The sequence below is a fragment of the Medicago sativa genome, chromosome 3 (assembly GCF_051527215.1).
Source record: "Medicago sativa cultivar Bolivia chromosome 3, Bolivia_mono, whole genome shotgun sequence".
NCBI lineage: Eukaryota > Viridiplantae > Streptophyta > Magnoliopsida > Fabales > Fabaceae > Medicago > Medicago sativa.
The window spans coordinates 73,376,704-73,393,569 of NC_140751.1; the positions used below are offsets into that span (position 1 = coordinate 73,376,704).

At 32.9% G+C, this 16,866-nt stretch overlaps 3 protein-coding genes, 1 long non-coding RNA gene and 1 pseudogene across 4 annotated transcripts; 3 read left to right on the forward strand and 2 right to left on the reverse strand.

Annotated features, from left to right (window-relative positions):
- The first annotated feature begins 424 nt into the window (after window positions 1-424).
- LOC146940010 (uncharacterized) lies at window positions 425-1,350 on the forward strand. The gene is made up of 4 exons (XM_085753592.1): window positions 425-697; window positions 785-842; window positions 924-977; window positions 1,048-1,350. The coding sequence occupies exons 1-4, from the start codon at window positions 585-587 to the stop codon at window positions 1,171-1,173; spliced, it is 351 nt and encodes a 116-aa protein (XP_085609718.1). The 5' UTR covers window positions 425-584; the 3' UTR covers window positions 1,174-1,350.
- LOC146940011 (peroxidase P7-like) lies at window positions 1,154-3,251 on the reverse strand. Its single transcript, XM_085753591.1, has 4 exons — window positions 3,019-3,251; window positions 2,728-2,919; window positions 2,090-2,255; window positions 1,154-1,949 (listed from the first exon to the last, which is right to left on the reverse strand). The coding sequence occupies exons 1-4, from the start codon at window positions 3,229-3,231 to the stop codon at window positions 1,564-1,566; spliced, it is 957 nt and encodes a 318-aa protein (XP_085609717.1). The 5' UTR covers window positions 3,232-3,251; the 3' UTR covers window positions 1,154-1,563.
- A 1,306-nt stretch (window positions 3,252-4,557) lies between these two features.
- On the reverse strand, window positions 4,558-6,566 carry LOC146940012 (peroxidase P7-like). The gene is made up of 4 exons (XM_085753590.1): window positions 6,286-6,566; window positions 6,001-6,192; window positions 5,303-5,468; window positions 4,558-5,159 (listed from the first exon to the last, which is right to left on the reverse strand). Exons 1-4 carry the CDS (start codon window positions 6,496-6,498, stop codon window positions 4,771-4,773), a joined length of 960 nt encoding a protein of 319 aa, XP_085609716.1. The 5' UTR covers window positions 6,499-6,566; the 3' UTR covers window positions 4,558-4,770.
- A 1,449-nt stretch (window positions 6,567-8,015) lies between these two features.
- Window positions 8,016-8,755, forward strand: LOC146940013 (uncharacterized). Its single transcript, XR_015031867.1, has 2 exons — window positions 8,016-8,205; window positions 8,367-8,755. It is a non-coding gene; the product is annotated as an uncharacterized LOC146940013 (long non-coding RNA).
- A 7,134-nt stretch (window positions 8,756-15,889) lies between these two features.
- LOC146940014 (uncharacterized) lies at window positions 15,890-16,829 on the forward strand (annotated as a pseudogene).
- Window positions 16,830-16,866: the final 37 nt, after the last annotated feature.

The window sequence follows — 16,866 nt, forward strand, 5'->3', positions numbered from 1 at the left end:
TAGGGACTAAAAACAAAATTCGGAATATTTATAGGGACCATTTACTTAATTAACCCTTAAAATTAAGTAAGGACTAAACTTACAAGGTCGCAATTTTGTAGGGACCAAAAACATAATTAACCCTTTAAATTTTAAAGACGAGTGAATAAAAAACTTTATAGTACATGCTAATATGCTAATATTCTATGTTATTTTAAGCAATGAAATTGTGTTGAAATTTATCCAACCATTTGAGTTTGAATATATGATATGATATGATATCATAACAAAAAAAATATCTTCAAAACTGCAAGTACACTATGACTGTGCTGTGCTGAGTGTGCCCCACAGTTCCTCTAAAGTTCAGTACCCAAAATAATCTTCTTCCTAATAAATAATTATTATTGTTTAATTACATATATATTCACAGTAAGATAAGATTAGTTCACGACTAACGAACTCAACTCTTCACACGCATAGCAAGTTGGTTGGCAACAACATAACTAAAATTTCCCGCCAACAAAAAGCGCTGCTATAAATAAAACAAACACAAGGCATGTCAAGTGTGAGTGAGTGAGTGAGATTGTTATCACAAATTACAGAAAATGAAGAATGGAAAACGAAACCCACTTTCAGATCTCACTAATAATTCTTCAACCCATTTTTCATCTTCATCTGTTTCTTCATCTGCTACCATTAACAACACCTCCATCATCAGGTAACATTAATTACTACTTTTCCTTATCTATTTATCCAACAATTAATTACCTTAATTTCTCATCTTCTCTTCTTAATTATTACTCAGGAAAACCCGTTTGAATCCACCTGATGCAGTTAAGCCATTAACACTTCCTTCCACAAAGGTATAACCTCCTCGTCTTAATAATTTTCCCCAATTCTAAATTTCTTAATAATTTCGTTTAATTTGTTTTTTATGTTTTTAGAATCCAAAGAAGGAACTAGCACTCCGCACTCCATTAACTGTTCGATGCAAAAAGGTATATTCCTTTTAACAGTGTTTTTCTTATATATTCCGTTTGAACCCATTTGGTTTAATTTGTTTTTCAGAAGCAGCGTGTTATGCCTAATGAACAAGTTGAGTTTGAAGATTTCATTGAGAAACAGAAGGCATACTTTAAGGAGATTGATGAGTTTGAACTCGAGGAAGAGGAGGTTGAATCTGTCGATGAGTGATTGGTATAATATTTGAGTACTTAATTGAGACTAATACATAAATGTAGTCAATTAATTGTTGATAACTTGATATATAGTATAGTACCCTTCAAAATTCTCAATTTCCTAATTACTAGGTTGTAATCAAGGGAAAAAGTTGTTTAACCCTCACAATTAATTACACTATCTTGTTTCTCATGTGATAAATTTGTAGCTTGAGACTTTTTTAGTATATATGCTTACAATTCAAACATTGCTATAAATGAATAGTTGATTACCTTGCCATATGTTTTTACATTTATTTACCTAATGAAAAAAGATACAATATCATTAGGCATAATTTTGAAAATGTAGATGGATAATTACACACTCATACATATATGTGTTATTATAGATACACATTACTAATTTTCAGTTGATTTTTCTGCAATTGGTTCTGATTTGTCCATTGCTTCCTGTGAGGGGTTTGATGCTACTCATTTTGACCATACCCTTGGCAAAGGCTTTAAAAAATTTAGCATTATCAGTAGCATATTTCTTTACCAGATTATCAGTAGAGCTTCCATTGAATAGCTCCTGATCTGAATGGAGAAGAACCTTTTTAGCTAGTAAATTCTTGAAGTATAGGTTATCAAAATGAGTCGGTGTTTGATGGTCGAGGGGTTCGAGAACATTGTCGTTTCCACTTCTGGGGCACTTGTTTTGTAGAGACTTTCTAAATGAGGAGTCAACGTTGGAGTCATTGTAGATGTGTGCTCGAAATTGTACACATCTAGCTAGACCAATTGTATGTGCACCTGTTATTCAAGATATAGTCAATTGAATTGAAACATAGTACTAATATTTAACATTAATTGAATACCATATTCTGAGAATTTTTGAATAAAGTTGTGGTCTCATGAATCATGATAAAGCATTAATAGGAATACTATGGTACCTGAAAGAGCCACCAAGTCCTTAGCTGAGAGGCCTTGGTTAGCAAAATTTGTTTTGAGAGTGCTTAGATTCATAAAGGGTGCAGGAATTGAGTTATTGGCATCAGCCCTACTAGCTGTGATTGAATCCCTTCTTCCCAAGCCTACATTCCATGAAGGGCCTCCTAGCTGTAAATTCCAACAACCATATAACCCTTTATAAATAAAATAAACCACTCTAATGAAGAGGATAGTATGGTATCATTATTCTATTGGGATATGATGTTACATAATAAAAATTATATTTTGATACACAAATTTACATCAAAGTTCCACAATAATCTAGATGGCTAACATGGTTCACATACGTGGTTAATTGAGTTTAGTGGATGGTTAATGAATATAATAATGTGTTCCAGTTCATTAACCATCCACTTAACACAATTAACGACGATTTCCAGATGTATATTTGAATACAAATTGTGGTTAATGAATGTCATTAAATTTGAACACTTAAAAGTTATGGTGAATGACATGTTTATTGTGTTTTATAGATAATCAATGAGTTGTGATACCTTCTGTTATATTTGTTAACTATATACTAAATTTAATTAACCAAGTTGTTGTTGAATTTTGTTGTCAAATTTATAACATAACTCACATGAACAACAGAGTCCCGGGCAGCCAGGGTAAGAATATCAGCACAGGACACAACTCCTGGGCATGCTTTTTCCACATTGGCTTTGATGTCATCAATCACGTTGAACCCTCTAGCTGAATTATTGTTAGCTGCTGCTGTTTTTTCTCCTATGAAACTGCTTGTATCATCCAAAAGTATTGATGCATCACACCCCTTAATGATCATTGCGTTAAATGGGACCAAATTAAGTGAAGGAGGGCACTAAAATCAAGATAAATTAATATATACAGTTCATATATAGTATATACTCACGTTTACAAAGCAGTCATGGAAATGCAATCGAAGTAAAGAAGCTCCTATGCGAGTTTCTTTCTTAATGGCATTTATGACTCCTTGGTTCACTATAGACAACAGTTCCGGACAGCTGCTGCAGTAGAAGTCTGTAGGTAACTTCTTTTTGGCATCTGCTTCAGATATTGCAGAAGCAGCAACAAGAACAAATAAGAGGAAGTAGTAAGAAGCCATGTAAGCTATATAGAGAACACAAAAATGAACAATATTGGTGCCTTCTCTTTTATAGTACTAGTATACATGAAGGATAGAGTTGGTTATAATTATTACTTAATCGAACCAATATCCAATTTGAATTACTTTTACGTAAAAGTAAAGACCATGCTAGTCTTATATCAAATGATTAAAGTTGTGTGGTATATTAATCACCAAAAAAAACTTGTGGTATATTCAATTACCCGACAAAAAAATGCTGCTACTATCTATTTTTTTTAATGTAAAAACTATGCTAGTCTTTTTTTAAGGAAAAAAAACAATGCTGGTCTTATCAAATGATAAAAGTTGTGTCGTATAATAATCACCAAAAAAAAAGACTTGTGGCATATTCAATTACCCGACAAAAAAATAATGTCGCTATATTGTTTGTATGTGTAGCATTATTGAGTAAAAAAAAGTGTGTAGCATTAGTTATGAATATAATAATAAACTAAAGGAACAATTATTGACTGGTTGGTTGAAATGTCATTTTTAGCATTTTGTTTTTACCGCTAAAAAGTACACCTATTAGTGCCTATCATTGGGTTCCTTTTGCATGGATTCCTCGACAAGGGCTCAATCAATATCATATTGTGATAGGAACATTGGAGTTAATTAGGCTCTCTTTTGTAAGGGAAAAAAAAATAAGAAGAAGAAGAATAAAAGATCGATAAACATTTAACTTTTGCTTTTATTATCCTATAGGAATTCTTAGTAGAGTGGTGAAGGTATTTGAACAATCTCTTAGTAGAGTGGTGAAGGTATTTGAACAATCTAAGCGTAGAGGATGAGTTTATACTTGAAGGAGCCCATATAATTATAGATTTTTTTATATGAATATGATTATATTATATGGAGGAGAAAGTTGGCCTTGTTTGTCATCCTTATCCTTATTGTCTAATCCTTCTTAACATTGCTACCCTAATTCCATAACACTAACCCTAGATTTTGAGCGTAAAAGCATTTGGACTGTTGATTTCAATGCAAATTGATCAGCACACATGACGAGAAGCATTAAAACCTTGATTGCAATCCCTAAACCTACTTACTTTGGGTGCCAATGCATCTCATCCGTTGATTTCAATGGCTAATGATTTGCAAACGTTACAATACACATTTCAAATTCAAATTTCCCCCCAAATTGTCTTTAACTAACCACCCTTTGTTAAACTTTTACATCTTCCATACATGCATTAATTGATTGTGTATTTCCCATGCATTCCATACTCTTCAAAATTCTCAATTTCCTAATTAGGTTGTAATCAAGGGAAAAGTTGTTTAACCCTGGCAATTAATTACACTATCTTGTTTCACATGTGATAAATTTGTAGCTTGAGACTTTTAGTATATATATTGCTTACAATTCAAACCTCGCTATAAATGAATATCTTGCCATGTTTTGCATTTATTTGCCTAATGAAAAATGATACAATATCATTAGGCATAATTTTGAAAAGATATATGAATAATTACACACACATGTATGTATACGCATACGTACACATTACTCACTAATTTTCAGTTGGTTTTTCTGCAATTGATTCTGATCTGTCCATTGCTTCCTGTAAGGGGTTTGATGCTACTCATTTTGACCATGCCCTCGGCAAAGGCTTTAAAAAATTCAGCATTATTAGTAGCATACTTCCTTACCAGATTATTAGTAGAACTTCCAATATTGAACAACTCTTGGTCTGAATGGAGAAGAGCCTTTTTAGCTAGTAAATTCTTGAAGTATAGGTTATCGAAATGAGTCGGTGTTTGATAGTCGAGGGGTTCGAGCACATTGTCATTTCCACTTCTGGGGCACTTGTTTTGTAGAGACTTTCTAAACAAGGGGTCAACGTTGGAGTCATTGTAGATGTGTGCTCGAAATTGTACACATCGAGCGAGACCAATTGTATGTGCACCTGATATTGAAGATATACTCAATTGAATTGAAACAGTACTAATATTGAACATTAATTGAATGTCAAATTCTTCTTCCAGAGAATTCTTGAATAAAGTTGTGGTCATGAATCATGATAAAGCATTAATAGGAATACTATGCTACCTGAAAGAGCCACCAAGTCCTCAACTGAGAGCCCTTGGTTATCAAAATTTGTTTTGAGAGCACCTAGATTGAGAAAGGGTGCAGGAATTGAGTTATTGGCATCAGCCCTACTAGCTGTGATTGAATCCCTTCTTCCCAAGCCTACATCCCATGAAGGGCCTCCTAGCTGTAAATTCCAACAACCATTTAACCCTTTATAGATTAATTAAATCTCTCTAATTAAGGGCATAGTATCATATTGGGATATGAAATTACATATGACAGAAATAATACTCTCTGATACACAAATTTACAACAAAATTCAATAATAATTTAAATGGTTACTGCAGTGGTTAAATGCGTTTAATGAGATGTTTAATGAATATAACAAGGTGTTGCAATTCACTAACCTCTCATTCAACACAATTAACCACGAATTTCAAGTGTATTTTTGAATACAAGTTGTGCTTAGAATACTAGTATCATTAAGCACAATTTCATTACATAGCTAAAAATTGTTTATTTGAACACTGGAAAGTCGTGGCTAACGACAATCACAGTCGTAGTTAATTTTGTTTTATGGATAATTAATGAGTCGCAACACCTTGTTATATTTATTAACTATACTGAACATAATTAACCACATAAATATTTAAAATGTGTTAACCATCTACTATATTGATGTGAACTTTTGAGGTCAAATTTATAACATAACTCACATGAACAACCGAGTCTCGAGCAGCCAGAGCAAGAATATCAGCACAGGACACAACCTTGGGGCATGCTTTCTCCACACTGGCTTTGATGTCATCAATCACGTTGAATCCTCTAGCTGAATTATTGTTAGCTGCTGCTGTTTTTTCTCCTATGAAACTGCTTGTATCATCCAACAGAATCGATGCGTCACAGCCCTTAATGATCATTGCGTTAAATGAAGCCAAGTTAAGTGAAGCAAAGGATTAAAATAAAGTCAATAATGTATTATCATATCATATACAACTCACATTTACAAAGCAGTCGTGGAAATGCAATCGAAGTAAAGAAGCTCCTATTCGAGTTTCTTTTTTAAGAGCATTTACAACTCCTTGGTTCACTATAGACAACAGTTCCGGGCAGCTGCTGCAGTAGAAGTCTGTACCTAACTCATTTTTGCCATCTGCTTCAGATATTGCAGAAGAAGCAACAAGAACAATTAAGAGGAAGTAGTAAGCTGCCATGTAAGAAGCTATAGAGAACACTAGAATGAAAAAAATTGGTGCCTTCTCTTATATATGTAGTACTAATTAATAAACATGAAGGATGAAATTGGTTATATAGTACTAGTAAACATTAAAAATTCTTAGGTCTATTCGAATCAATACCAATTTGAATTGCTTTTACGTAAAAGTAAAATCCATGCTAGTCTTGTCAAATGATAAAAGTTATGTGGTGTATTAATCACCAAAGAAAAACTTGTGGCATATTCAATTACCAGACAAAAAACAATGTCGCTATATGTGTCGCATTATTGAATCAAAAAAAGTGTGTAGGATTAGTTATGAATATATAAGGGTTAAATATGTATTTAGTCCCTACAAAATTACAAGATTTTAAGTTTAGTTCCTATAAAATTTTTACTCACTTTTAGTTTCCTATTTCCATTTTATAGAGATTATTTTGAAGGACTAAAAGTATCTATTTTTTGTAAAAAGATTTTAAAAAAGGGACTATTCTTATAAACTTCAATATTATGGAGGACTAAAATTATCATTAAAATTTAATAAGGACTAAACTTAAAAACTCATGATTTTGTAGCGACTAAAACTATATTTAACCCGTATAATAATAAACTAAAGGAACAATTATTGACTGGTTTGTTGAAATGTCATTTTTAGCATTTTGTTTTTACGGCTAAAAAGTAGTGCGTACAATTGAGTTCCTTTTGCATGGATTGCTCGATAGGGGCACAATCAATGTCATTTTGTGATAGGAAGGGTCCCTAAAAAATAGAAAGGCGTCATGTGTGGATTAGGAAACTTCAAAAATTGTTTTGGTTTACTCCCTCCGGTCACATTTATAAGCAAAAAACAACTTTTTAAGTACATTGAATAACTAATGTATCTAGTTTATAAACGTGGTTAGATACATTAGTTATTCAATGTACCTAAAAAGTTGTTTTTTGCTTATAAATATGACCGGAGGGATTACATCGCAAGAAAAATCTAAGACTATTTAAAAAAAATTGAATTACATGAATTTTAGTGTCTCAAGCACATAAATATTTAAAAAGAATAGGAGTGTGTTAATATAGTAACTGTACATGTTCTAGTTTGGGACTATTAACATTTTTAAACATTGGAGTTAATTAGGCTCTCTTTTGTAAAAAAAAATATATATAATAATAATAATAAAAATTAACTTTTGCTTTTATTCTGGAGGAATTCTTTGGTAAAATGGTGAAGGTATTTGAACACTCTAGATGTAGACAATGAATTTGTCCTTCAAGGAGACTCATATAGTCATAGAATTTTTATATTAATATAATTAGGTGGCATTTAGCCTGGGAATGGAAAGTTATTTCCCACCATGGGAAAGTTTCATTTCCCAGGACAGGTGGCGGTGTGCAACCGGTTCATGAATTAAAAAAATAAAAATTAAATGAATTTTTTAATGCTTTTTCTATTTTCTAGTTTACCTCCTCCATTTACTAAAAACAGATGACTAATACCTCAATTTCGTCCTTGAATTTTGATAAATCGGCCAAATTCGTCCCTGAATTATTCGAAATAGCTATTTAGTCCCTGAATTTTACAAACGTCCATCAAATTGGTCCCTCCGTCAAATTGCTCCGTTAGTGGTGATGACATGTCCTCTTGCATGCTGTGTTGTCCTGTACACGTGTCAACAAGGCAGTCACGTGTACAAGGACTAAATTGATGGAAATGGTAAAAATTCGAGATTTAACTTTTCAGTGTAATTTTTCCTGTGTTTTCAATTATACCCCTCTATGATAAGGATCGATTTGAGACTTATTGTCATAATTTAAGGACTAATTTGATGGATTTTTCTATAATTTAAGGGCTTATATGATTGATTTTATTTGCAGGGAATGAGTACAAGGAGATATGGCATGCGAGGACCAGTGATTTCAAATGACATGCATAAACAAACACCACTGAGGGGTCCTGCTCCACAAAATCCAACTGCTCCTGGAATTATTAGAGTTCCAAATCCAACTTACGGGCCATCTGCTTCTACTTAATCCCAATACATGGAGTTTATCCCAACTCCAGGATTTCCAAAGCATTGATGCTTGTTTAAATTATGCTTTTAGACTGGTTTAATTATTGCTTTTTGGACTTGTTTAGTTTATGGTTTTTTGGATATGTAATCACTTAAGAACATCAAATGATTTGATGACTTGATGGATATGTAATTTGCATTTTTTGGCTATGTAATGACTTATGAACATCAAATATATGACTTATGATGGTATGCAAATGTATGCTTTTTTATAATCAAAGTGTCTGTCTTTTACTTTTTACTTTATTTAGCAAAAGTATACACCAAGAATCACAGTGATATCTGTTGTAAAAATTCAAGGACCTATTTGATGGTATTTTTACTAATTTGAGGATCGATATGATGGATATGCATATAATTCAAGGACCATTTTGATTGAAATTATTTGACAGAAGGGTTTGATTCATTCATTGACAACCTCTTTTCATTACAGCTTTGCAACATTACATGGACTTGGCACAATACAATAGCATTCTAAACAACTCAATCAAACATAATACTCCTATCAATATCTTAATCAACCTAAGCTCACTTCCTACACAATCAATTTTATCCATCAACCTTGCCATCCAAACCTCTTCTCTACCCCTATCATTTGGCTTCTCCATCAACCTTGCATTTCTTCCATGACCAGCACCATTGTTTTTAAAATAGTCTAGTTCTTCAGCTTCATCAACCCACACAAAAAATTTACAATTTTCATCATCATCCTATACAATCAAAAAACAAAATCAGTACTATTTAAACAAACCATTCACACATCACATAACCATTGTTAAACAAACCTTAGGCAGATGGCATGCATAGAAAGGCCTTTCCTGGGTTTTGGACAGTGTTTGCTTTTCTTACAACACAAATTCTAGGACACCAACAATGAAGCTCTCTCACATCATCATTGTACATAGAGCTTGAAGATGAAGACCAGCTGTTGTAGTTGTTTTTGCCCATATGCCCACCACCCATCATATCTGAACACCTCTCTTCAACAATGACCAATGATTTTTAATTTCGAATTGAATCAACAAAATTTGGGTTTTACGTTTTTTGAATTGGGGAAGAACACCTACCCAATTCATGGAAGAACTTTGGGGGATTTTGAACTATAGGTGACAAATAATAACATTAGGGTTCCATATTTATATATTTGGGGAAGAAAGAGTCGTTAATTTTGAAGGGGAGAAGAAGTCGTTACTGTGTACAAGGAGAAAGAGCCGTTGCCAATTTTCTGAAAATCCATCAATTTGGTCCTTGGGAATTTTCTGAAAATCCATCAATTTGGTCCTTAAAATCCATCAATTTGGTCCTTGGAAATTTTCTGAAAATCCATCAATTTGGTCCCTGCTTGCGTGGAATCTGACGTGGTAAGCCTTGTATGAGATTAACGTTACACGTCACCTCCATTAACAGACCAACTTAACGGAGGGACCAATTTGATTGACATTTTGTAAATTCAGGGACTAAATAGCTATTTCGAATAATTCAGGGACGAATTTGGCCGATTTGTCAAAATTCAAGGACGAATTTGAGGTATTAGTCAAAAACAGATATTATTTTCTCTCACTGTACTCCTTCTTCCTCTGCATCGGAAGCTTGTTGAAGATGTTGTAGCACTGAAATCAATGAAAGATTCAATTTTTGAACCAGCCCATGAATTTTTCTTCACTTGTTAAAATACCCTTTTGTTGAATGGGTTATCTAATGATGCTAAAGGAATTTTTGGATTGGGTAGATCTAGAACTTCTTTTTCAGTTTTTCAATTCAATCGACTCACAAAGAAAAATCACCTTTTGTTTATCTTCTTCATCTGGGTTTGTTTCACTTGAAAGAAACAAGGTTTCTAAATCTGGAGTGTTCATAATATTTCAACATTCTTTCTTTGTTTTTAGCAAAAGAGAAATGCTTGTTATTTGTTGCAGATGCAAAAAAAGAGTGTGGTCGATTTATATGTGGCAAAAGAGATATGAATTTATGGAGAAGGAAAGGGACAAATCTGAAGAGGTTTGTTATTAAAAAAAATCTGAAGAGGTTTGATGAGGGAGATGATGATGAATTTTGGAAGGAATGAGAATGACGATGAATGAGTTGTAATTGATAAAAAGAACAATAAATCAAAAAAAAATGCTAAATTATTACCTAATTTTTTGGTGGGGTCGATTTTTTTTGTTACACAATAACCATCAAAAAGTTAAAAAAAAAAAGTGATTTTTCTTAGGGGTCAAAATGGCAACTTTGAGAAAGTTAGGGGGTTAAAACTGCAATTAAGCCAATTATTTTTTTATATATATTTTTAAGGGTCTTATGTGTCCTAATTACATTGGTTAAGCAACCCTCGATAGAAACTTTGTCGTAAAAATACAAGTTTTTACTTTTGTTTTTATCAATAATTATATCACATTTTAACGCAAATTTACTTATTTTAGAACTTTAACCAATGACACAAAGACACTCGTTAACATTCTTCTATTTTTAATAATAAATAATGCTCTAATTAATAAAAAATTAATATATATTTACGTTTAAAAAAAAAACTCGCCATTTCATATGGCGTGGCCTTGAAGAGGCCCAAAAATAGCTCCTTTAGGAGAATGATGTGTTCTCTCTAAGCAAAAAAATAGGGTTTTGAAACTTTATTTTAAAAGTATGGTACGTTGGCATATTACTTTAAAAAAAAACCATAAAAATCATACATATATTCTACTCACTCACAACCTTTTTTTTACTCCTTTTGTCCTTCACCTTTTTCCTCATCTTCTCATTCTTCTCTCATTTCTTAGTTTTCTCCTCCAGATATGACTCAATTCAATTTGAAAATCGAGAATCATTCATGGATTAACAAAACTGGTGAATTGCTTTTCCCCATGCATCTCACAAAATCACTAACTTAACAATTAATCACTTATTCTGAATCAGATTCTAGGGTTAGGGTTTCTTGGTGTTTCAAAAAGATGTTCAACAAAATCATGAAATGAGGGCACAAAAAGCCCTCTAAGTCAAACTCAAGCGATCCATCTGTGTCACATAACCACCACAATTCATCGATTTTGATTATTGTCAACCGCATTGGAGTTGGAGGAACCTTTCCTGCTAATTACTTCGCCACAATGATGCACACGACTCCACCTCCCGATACAATGTAGATAATATTGAGTCTACCCAATGTGAAAAGTGCAACCCTAAAACTACAACTTCAAAAGGCATGAAACTTCTTCCACCATAACCGCTTCATGTACTTTTCTTTTCATTCCACCACAACCGCTTTTTGGCCTTTTCTTTCATCTCCTTTTCTCTACTTTCTTGATTCTTCATTTCTTCTCGTCAAGTGAGATGCAAGAAAAGTCTTTTTTTTATCCCTTCAAGGAACACTTGTATCCTCACTATTTCTGTAACATCTCTAATGCCCATAATGTCACACATATGGCCACTATCATCAAGCTTTATACGACCAATTTTATGGTTAAACCTCAAAGTTTTAAAGAAGGGGAATAGGTCTTGCGGAAGACCAATGAGGTAAGGAAGGACAAATAACACGAAAATAAGAACATATGTAAAAACTAAGCAAATAATTGAAGAAGAAGACTCGCCTTAGATGAGAATATCATGATGGAGATAAAAAGGACCCAACACGGTGATTCTATCGAAGCATGGACCAAAAGGAAACTAAAGAAAAACAAAGGAACGAAAAACATTAGTGAATAAACGTGAAGGAGGGAGAAGAAAAACAACCCGTGGAGGATGGAAAATGATTTACCGCGGAAGAGGAGGAAGAAGATGAGAAACAAAGTCGTGACAGAAGAGAGTATAAGAGGTTGCAAATAGAGAAATGAGAAAGAAATTTTGGGGGATTTTGAAATTTGAATTTCAAACTTGAGTCAAAGCTCATGTCTTGCAAAATTGGAAAGTAGAAACATCTTTATTCATTAAAATGAGTGTCTTTTGCGATGATGGGAAAAATGACATGGAAAGTCAAAGAAAGATATGGAAGAAGGACAAAGTATTCTCTGTTTATTTTTTTGTTGAATAAATTTTGTGTGTTAGGCTTTGTTAATTTCCTTCACGCGTGTGAAATGTGTGAAAAGTGGTAGGTTAATTTCCCTCACGTGCGAATCGTGCATACAATCGACTGTGTTTGAGACAAATTGTAAAAAAACGTGTATCCCCTTTGAAGATGAAGCGGTTCCTCGTACATATTGGGTTGAGATTCTGAAAGGTATTGATTTGGGTCTATTTAGGAATGCTAAAGTTAGGGTGCTCAATTGGCCCCGTGGATTGCTCACAGTCCCCCCAACGATTAGGTCTTCACTCCATAAAACTTTTTTTGTGTGTAAATCTCATATCGGGTTATAACCCCCGATCAACTTTTTTAGAAAATATGAGCAATTTAAAAGGTTTACTGAGCAATCATCTTCTAAAGGGGGGTTTGTTCTTTAGGCACCTAGCAGTTGCTCACATGCACCTAAAAAACACCCCTAAATGGTAGTTAACAACCAATCACTCCAAAACAGTAGTTCACTACCGTTTGACACTTTTAAAATCGGTTAAATCACTCTTTAAATCAATTTAATCAATTTAAAAGCGTTTAAACGACAGTTAACTGTGGGGTGTTTTAGGTACCCGTGAGCAATTGCAAGGTGCCTAAAAAGCAATTTCCCTACTAAAGTTACTTATGTTAGTAAAACTTGTAATTGGGCTGCACATAGAATGGCTCAATATATTTTAAGTAACCCACACAAAATTGTAAATTGCTATTTAGGCCCCCATGATTTGCTCTCAAATGAAAACACCCTCAACCACAATTAACTATCATTTGAGGGATGTTTTAAATTGATCGATCTAAAAAGTTATAAACCATACTTAACTAACATTTTGTGGCGAACGACAGCTAACTACCGTTTAACCAATAGTAGTTGGATTTTTGAGCAATTTGAGGGTGCCTAAAGAGCAACTCTTGACAAAATTTGGGTTGAGGAGACTACTTTTGTAATTCAAGCCCAATCCTTAATGGATATGCTTTTTCTAGTATATCAATTTTTCATTTTTTATCAAAAAAAGAAGAAAAAAAATGAAAGTGATAGGCGAAATGAAAGCTAAATTAGGCTAAGAACTTGTACCTTTAAATTTGCATGATTACTAGGTGGATAGCCTTAAAATTTGACATGTGTGATTTGATATTAAAAATGTTTCTTAAAAAGGTCTAATATTAAGATTAAGATGTCTATAAAAAAAAACTACTAAATAGCAATCCAATATCTAAGAAAGTAGACACATGAAAATATGGCAAGGCTAACCAAGTAGACATATCAAAATATGGCAAGTCTTTGGGGAAAAATACATCATAAGCATAACTTTGGCGTTTTTTTTTTATTACATTTGTTATTTTATAGAAAATACAATTTTCTTTGGCTTAGTCTTGGGTTGACACTAAATCATCAACAAATACATGACTCCTTAATATCAAGAAACTGGGAAAGAAAATAAATATAAAACGCATGTATGCTTTCAATTAAACTTTAACAAATTAAACAGCTCAGGAATATTAATACGGCGACAGAAAAGGTAAAAAAAAAAAAAAAAAGTACATGATATTGAAGTGGGTGTTGTATAATTTGCATATGCGATAAGTGACATATTATTTCACATATTTATTCACGAAATTTATTAACTTGTTTTACTAGTAATATTAAGAAAAATTCCAGAGTTCTTGCAAATCCTTTATTATTATAAAAGCTAGATTTGTTTGGCTATCATGTTTGCCCTAATCCTCCCTACAGCTCAGGAATATTAATACGGCGACAGAAAAGGTAAAAAAAAAAAAAAAAAGTACATGATATTGAAGTGGGTGTTGTATAATTTGCATATGCGATAAGTGACATATTATTTCACATATTTATTCACGAAATTTATTAACTTGTTTTACTAGTAATATTAAGAAAAATTCCAGAGTTCTTGCAAATCCTTTATTATTATAAAAGCTAGATTTGTTTGGCTATCATGTTTGCCCTAATCCTCCCTACTTTGCCCTAATTCCCTAGCTTTTTTCCCTCCTAAACATGTACTAATTGCTCGAGTAATCTCATCCGTTCAAGCACTTGATCACATCCGTTTATTCAAACTTGAAAAAAGTTCTCTCACTTCGTTAATGCAATTGAATACGTACTAAAGCCTAATCAAGTCGGTCAACAATCCCCTACAATAATTGCTAATTCCCCTACACTAATTGCTAATCAGAAATAACATAAACATCCCTTAGAAAGTGGCAATTGAAAATGTTTCAAGCATACATTTTTTACACTATACTGTTTCACGCATACACTAATTCCTATCACATTATTCTACTGACATTTCAATGTTTCACGCATGCATTTTTTACACTATATTGTGATATCCGATATAGAGTGATAGGAAGATATGCGTTTCAAGGTGAAATTTCCATCGAATTTTACCACTAAAGTTAAATGTTCGTTCTTCATAGGAATTACTTTTAAGTCGCATATTTTCGTATAGGAATTACTTTTAATTGCTTTTATGCATTATGCACTAATCACTCTACCAATTACTACCTATTAAAAGCAATTATGACGTACTTATTTCAAATATTAACACGTATCAAGGTTGATTCGATTTTGAATATTAATTATGACGCACTGTTAATGGCAATTAAGAACGTAGTTAATGGCTTGAAAACGTCGTTAATGAGAATTAAAAACTTTTAAGTCGCATATTTTCGTATAGGAATTACTTTTAATTTCTTTTATGCATTATGCACTAACCACTCTACCAATTACTACCTATTAAAAGCAATTATGACGTACTTATTTCAAAATTTAACACGTATCAAGGTTGATTCGATTTTGAATATTAATTATGACGTACTGTTAATGGCAATTAAGAACGTAGTTAATGGCTTGAAAACGTCGTTAATGAGAATTAAAAACTTTTAAGTCGCATATTTTCGTATGGGAATTACTTTTAATTGCTTTTATGCATTATGCACTAACCACTCTACCAATGACTACCTATTAAAAGCAATTATGACGTACTTATTTCAAAAATTAACACGTATCAAGGTTGATTCGATTTTCAATCGTAATTATGACGTAGTGTTAATGGCAATTAAGAACGTAGTTAATGGCTTGAAAACGTCGTTAATGACAATTAAAAACTTTTGAATAGTAATTATTACCAATAGAAGACTATGATCATTCACATTTGAAACTAACGAAGATAATTGCCAATTACCTATTTAAATACCACTTAGTTGTGCTAATACAGCCATTCTCGACTTTAAGCAAATTTAAGCAAATATAACTCTTTCTTGCACTTGCTAATATGGCAAACATTTTCACCCCAATTTCAGCTGTGACAGGCGGAAGGAAGGATTTGAAGTTGATTGTCCGTGTGGCCCACATATGGCTGATCCGTGATAAGGAAAATCCAGACGATATTATCTTCATGAACATGATATTGGTTGATGAGTAGGTATATTATATAAATCGATTGTATAAATAAATGATCCTTTTTTCAAGTTGCCACTATGATAACATATACTATGGTTTATATTTGATGACATGTTATTTTTTGTTTAGCAAGGACGGATCCATGCCACTGTTCGTAAGTTCCTGGTGCCAACAATTCAAGGAATGGTTGAAGAAGGAGGAACATATAAGCTATAGAATGTCATGGTAGGATTTAATGAGGGGCCTTACAAACTCTTGCCATACAAGCACAAACTTAACATGTCGGCAAATGCGAGATTTCCTAAGGTGAATGCAGGCAATTTACCTCGGAACGTGTTTGAATTCATGTCTTTCAAAGACATTTTGATCTCTCCGGCAAAGAATGGATCTTACACTCGAGGATTTAGAGTAAGCTATGCCATTAACAATATTGAGATAACTTTATTTCAACTAATGACTTTATTCTCATGATCGAGTTAATTGAGTTATTTGGTGTGTCAGGAACACAAGGATCCGTTGCTCTCTTTGGGGTGAATTTGCAACTGATATTGAAAACTACTTTTCAACCCATGACAACACTAAGCATGTTGTGCTGATTGTACAGTTTGGCAGATTGAGGAAGTATATGGGTAAATTTTTTAGTTATGTCTTATGGAAAGTTCAGTGTACTCACCGTACTTATGACTTTATTACTAAATTAACTAATATTTAACGAATAAACAGGTGCAATGGGCGTGGCGAATTTGTTTTTCGGGTCAAAGGTTATCATGGATGGTGATCTTCCTGAAGTTGAAGATTATAAAAAGGGGTAAATAATAGATTTTGATCAATAGTCACGACAATTCTAAT

Excerpts from the sequence above, each read along its gene's own strand:
- LOC146940010 (XM_085753592.1), top strand. The coding sequence starts at position 585 with ATGAAGAATGGAAAACGAAACCCACTTTCAGATCTCACTAATAATTCT. Across the intron at positions 698-784 it reads AACAACACCTCCATCATCAG|GAAAACCCGTTTGAATCCAC; the intron begins GTAACATTAATT and ends ATTATTACTCAG. Across the intron at positions 978-1,047 it reads TAACTGTTCGATGCAAAAAG|AAGCAGCGTGTTATGCCTAA; the intron begins GTATATTCCTTT and ends TTTGTTTTTCAG.
- LOC146940011 (XM_085753591.1), bottom strand. The coding sequence starts at position 3,231 with ATGGCTTCTTACTACTTCCTCTTATTTGTTCTTGTTGCTGCTTCTGCA. Across the intron at positions 2,920-3,018 it reads TCCATGACTGCTTTGTAAAC|GGGTGTGATGCATCAATACT; the intron begins GTGAGTATATAC and ends ATGATCATTAAG. Across the intron at positions 1,950-2,089 it reads GGACTTGGTGGCTCTTTCAG|GTGCACATACAATTGGTCTA; the intron begins GTACCATAGTAT and ends CTTGAATAACAG.
- LOC146940012 (XM_085753590.1), bottom strand. The coding sequence starts at position 6,498 with ATGGCAGCTTACTACTTCCTCTTAATTGTTCTTGTTGCTTCTTCTGCA. Across the intron at positions 6,193-6,285 it reads TCCACGACTGCTTTGTAAAT|GGCTGTGACGCATCGATTCT; the intron begins GTGAGTTGTATA and ends ATGATCATTAAG. Across the intron at positions 5,469-6,000 it reads CTCGAGACTCGGTTGTTCAT|CTAGGAGGCCCTTCATGGGA; the intron begins GTGAGTTATGTT and ends TGGAATTTACAG.